Source organism: Nicotiana tabacum, chromosome 13 (assembly GCF_000715075.1).
Source record: "Nicotiana tabacum cultivar K326 chromosome 13, ASM71507v2, whole genome shotgun sequence".
In the NCBI taxonomy this organism is placed as follows: Eukaryota; Viridiplantae; Streptophyta; class Magnoliopsida; order Solanales; family Solanaceae; genus Nicotiana; species Nicotiana tabacum.
This window is the reverse complement of record NC_134092.1, coordinates 96,543,013-96,546,782: the sequence shown is the minus strand read 5'-3', so window position 1 is coordinate 96,546,782 and position 3,770 is coordinate 96,543,013. Positions and strand designations below refer to the sequence as shown.

At 37.5% G+C, this 3,770-nt stretch overlaps 1 protein-coding gene across 1 annotated transcript; it reads right to left on the bottom strand.

Annotated features, from left to right (window-relative positions):
• Window positions 1–328: 328 nt before the first annotated feature.
• Window positions 329–2,943, bottom strand: LOC107786552 (polyubiquitin). Its single transcript, XM_016608035.2, has 2 exons — window positions 2,766–2,943; window positions 329–1,682 (listed from the first exon to the last, which is right to left on the bottom strand). Exon 2 carries the CDS (start codon window positions 1,680–1,682, stop codon window positions 534–536), a length of 1,149 nt encoding a protein of 382 aa, XP_016463521.1. The 5' UTR covers window positions 2,766–2,943; the 3' UTR covers window positions 329–533.
• Window positions 2,944–3,770: the final 827 nt, after the last annotated feature.

Here is a 3,770-nt window from a genome sequence, read left to right as displayed (position 1 = left end):
TTATAGGTGACGATGATGTATTTGATTTGGCAATTTGCGGTGTAGCTCTTGCAACGGAGTATTACTTCAAGGGAAATGGATCCTCTACTTTTTCTTGTGTTAACAAAACTAACTGCGAATGCAGCTTTGCTTTGCTAGACCTGTAGGTTGTTACAGCAAGTTAAAAGTTGCCTTATATGAACCATCCGTCCGAATTCTTCTAACATAGAAAGCCCAGGTTAGGCATTCAAAAAAGTGCCATAATTGAGTGCCTGCTGTCTTCAGTTGAATTTATTTTCTTCTTTTTAGAGAGGGGGGTAGGGAAACAGATTAAGATAAGGAGACAACATTTACTCAAGAAACAGAATGACCTAATATGTAGTAGAGCAAAGGAAAAGAAACAGAGAATTAACATCTAGTTAAAAGCGAACCCCTTAAAGTTGGTCATTCAACAGTAGAATACTTCAAAAACCATAAACAAGTCTTAACAACAGAACCATTAGAACAAAGAAGCAGGCATCTTATGTAAAACCCCAGCAGCAGCACTTCAATCCTCAATAGTCACCACCACGAAGGCGAAGCACAAGGTGGAGTGTGGATTCCTTTTGGATATTGTAATCTGCAAGGGTGCGCCCATCCTCCAGCTGCTTACCAGCAAATATGAGCCTCTGCTGATCTGGTGGGATCCCTTCTTTATCCTGAATTTTGGCCTTCACGTTGTCAATAGTGTCAGAGCTCTCCACTTCCAAAGTGATGGTCTTTCCTGTCAAAGTTTTGACAAATATCTGCATACCTCCCCTCAAACGCAACACCAGATGAAGTGTCGACTCCTTCTGTATGTTATAATCAGCAAGTGTCCTTCCATCTTCAAGTTGCTTCCCTGCAAATATCAATCGCTGCTGGTCTGGGGGAATCCCTTCCTTATCTTGAATTTTGGCCTTCACGTTATCAATTGTGTCCGAACTCTCAACCTCCAAGGTGATAGTTTTTCCTGTCAAAGTCTTGACGAAGATTTGCATGCCTCCCCTCAGACGAAGCACCAAATGAAGGGTTGATTCCTTCTGAATATTGTAATCTGCAAGTGTCCTACCATCCTCCAACTGCTTCCCAGCAAAGATAAGCCTCTGCTGGTCTGGAGGAATACCCTCCTTGTCCTGGATCTTTGCCTTTACATTGTCGATGGTATCTGAGCTCTCAACTTCAAGGGTGATCGTCTTGCCCGTTAAAGTTTTAACAAAAATCTGCATGCCACCACGTAGACGGAGGACAAGGTGGAGGGTAGACTCCTTTTGAATATTGTAATCAGCAAGAGTTCGGCCATCTTCAAGCTGCTTTCCAGCAAAGATCAGCCTCTGCTGGTCTGGGGGAATCCCTTCCTTGTCTTGAATTTTCGCCTTCACGTTATCAATTGTGTCTGAACTCTCGACCTCAAGAGTAATGGTTTTGCCGGTAAGTGTTTTAACAAATATCTGCATGCCACCACGTAGACGGAGGACAAGGTGAAGGGTTGACTCCTTTTGAATATTGTAATCAGCAAGAGTTCGGCCATCTTCAAGCTGCTTTCCAGCAAAGATCAGCCTCTGCTGGTCTGGGGGAATCCCTTCCTTGTCTTGAATTTTGGCCTTCACGTTATCAATTGTGTCTGAACTCTCAACCTCGAGAGTAATGGTTTTTCCAGTGAGTGTCTTTACAAAGATCTGCATCTGAAAGGACAACGAGAAACTATTATTACCACTTAGAATCTAACTTAAATATTTAATTGTCTCAAGGAAATCTAACTTAAATATTTAATTGTAGCAAGGACAACAGAACAAGAGTTTCATAAAGGCACAAGCAATCTCAATGCAGTTAGGTTCTCCTATTTACTGAAACATAGTACGCAAGCAACCATATATACAAAGTTTACAACAAAGAAATCATGTAAGATAACCAACCAGTACTTATAAGAAAAGGTACATCTGCACACAATTGAAACAAGATGGTAAAACACATCATAAAGTCTGGAAGCAAAAGCTATTATTCAATGTCAAGATCCAACTTGTATTACATAAATGATAGAACCAAGTGAAAATATTATACATTCTTTGTCCCTCCTTCAAGGACAAGAGATCGGGATGAAGCTCGCTTATGTGATTAGTCCTCTATCTAAGTTCATTTGTGATGAAATCTTTTCCTACCCAGGCTTAAGCTTATTCTAGTTATCTGATCATCATGGATTCATGAAAAAATGTATATCAATTAGACAGTAGACCAAGTTAGTATATGTAAGCGATATATCATGGGTCAGCAGCATCAACCACCTTTCAATCATTTACCGCTCAGTTTTCTCTAATTATATTCGTGATCAAAACAGAATTTTGATCAGCCTAAGTCAAAACAAGCCTACGTAACGGCAACTATCGAACCATCAAACCCTAAGGTCATCAAATTCCTAGTGAAAACTTGCGCACTATCAGTTAACCGAAGAACCGTGTGTGACAGATCCCATCAGATTCCAATAAATCAAAAAGGGAAAAAGTTACCCTAATAAGCAAAAACACCGAAAAAAAAGGCAACAAACCCTAGCTCAACAAATTCATAACTTCCACAAGCAAAATCGAGAATTGACACATGAATTAATCGAAGAACAAAGTCGATTGCAGTCATTCATCAAGTTTTGATAAATCGAGCACAAAATACCTGAAAGGACAATATAATCTGACATGTTTCTCAACAAAAAACACACATAGATCAATTCAAATCGCAAAATTAAGGAAGAGAGAAAAGGAAGAATTGGAGATGCTTACCTTGAGAGGAAGAAGAAAAAGAGTCGGGAGAAAGTTATTTTGCAAAAGGAGAGAAGAATTTGTTTGTGAAGTTGTGAATGGAACGAAAGGGAAGAAGGGTGAGTTTATATAGGCGATGTATTGGGCTGAAATAGCGTGAAGGAATGGTCAAAGTCGGCTTCTTCGTTTCCGTAGGGGGTTAGGTTTGGGATAGAATACTGGCCTTAATTGTCGCCTACGCCAATCTTTCTACCGAATATTCCAGAAAAGACTTACTTGTCTATGCTGGGGCTAGGGCTATGCTAATTGTTAAACCATACTTTTACTTTTAATAGTAGAACATATTCCTTGATTTTTCTATATTTGTTTTATGTTTTCCCTAAAAGGGGAATGAGAAGATTTTTTATTCACCCGATATCTTTCCCCGCGAATAAAAAGAATTTACAGTGAGAAATGTTTTGCAATTTTAAACTATAGGAAAAATTATTATTTCTTTCATTCTAATTTATTTGGTACTGACTAGGTACTCAGAGTTTAAAAATAAAATAAATATTATTGACACATAAGGTTAATATGTAAATATTATCCATCTAGTGAGGGGCATACTAGGGGTGTCAATGGATATTTAAAAACCGACCGAACCGTACCGTACCGAACTGATTTTTAGGTTTTGTTTTAATAAAATCATAAGTTTTTATATAAATCTATAATCGTACCGATAATTAGGGTATGTTTTTATTTTATGAAAATAAATAGAAAAAATACTAAACCGTACAGAATAAATTTACATGTGAAAAATATAATTATATATTAATTTTAAAAATAATAAAGCATTAAAATTTTCCTTGGATGTCTAGAGAGTTTTTTTTTAAGTCCTATAAAAGTACGTATGTTATTGCATTCTACTCCTACTAGTGACGTTTACATGATATTTAAAAAAATACCGTAAATTGATCGAACTGTACCGATTCCGAAGAGAAACCGATATGATTGGAACGATTTCGAAAAGTCTAATTTTGGTTAAAC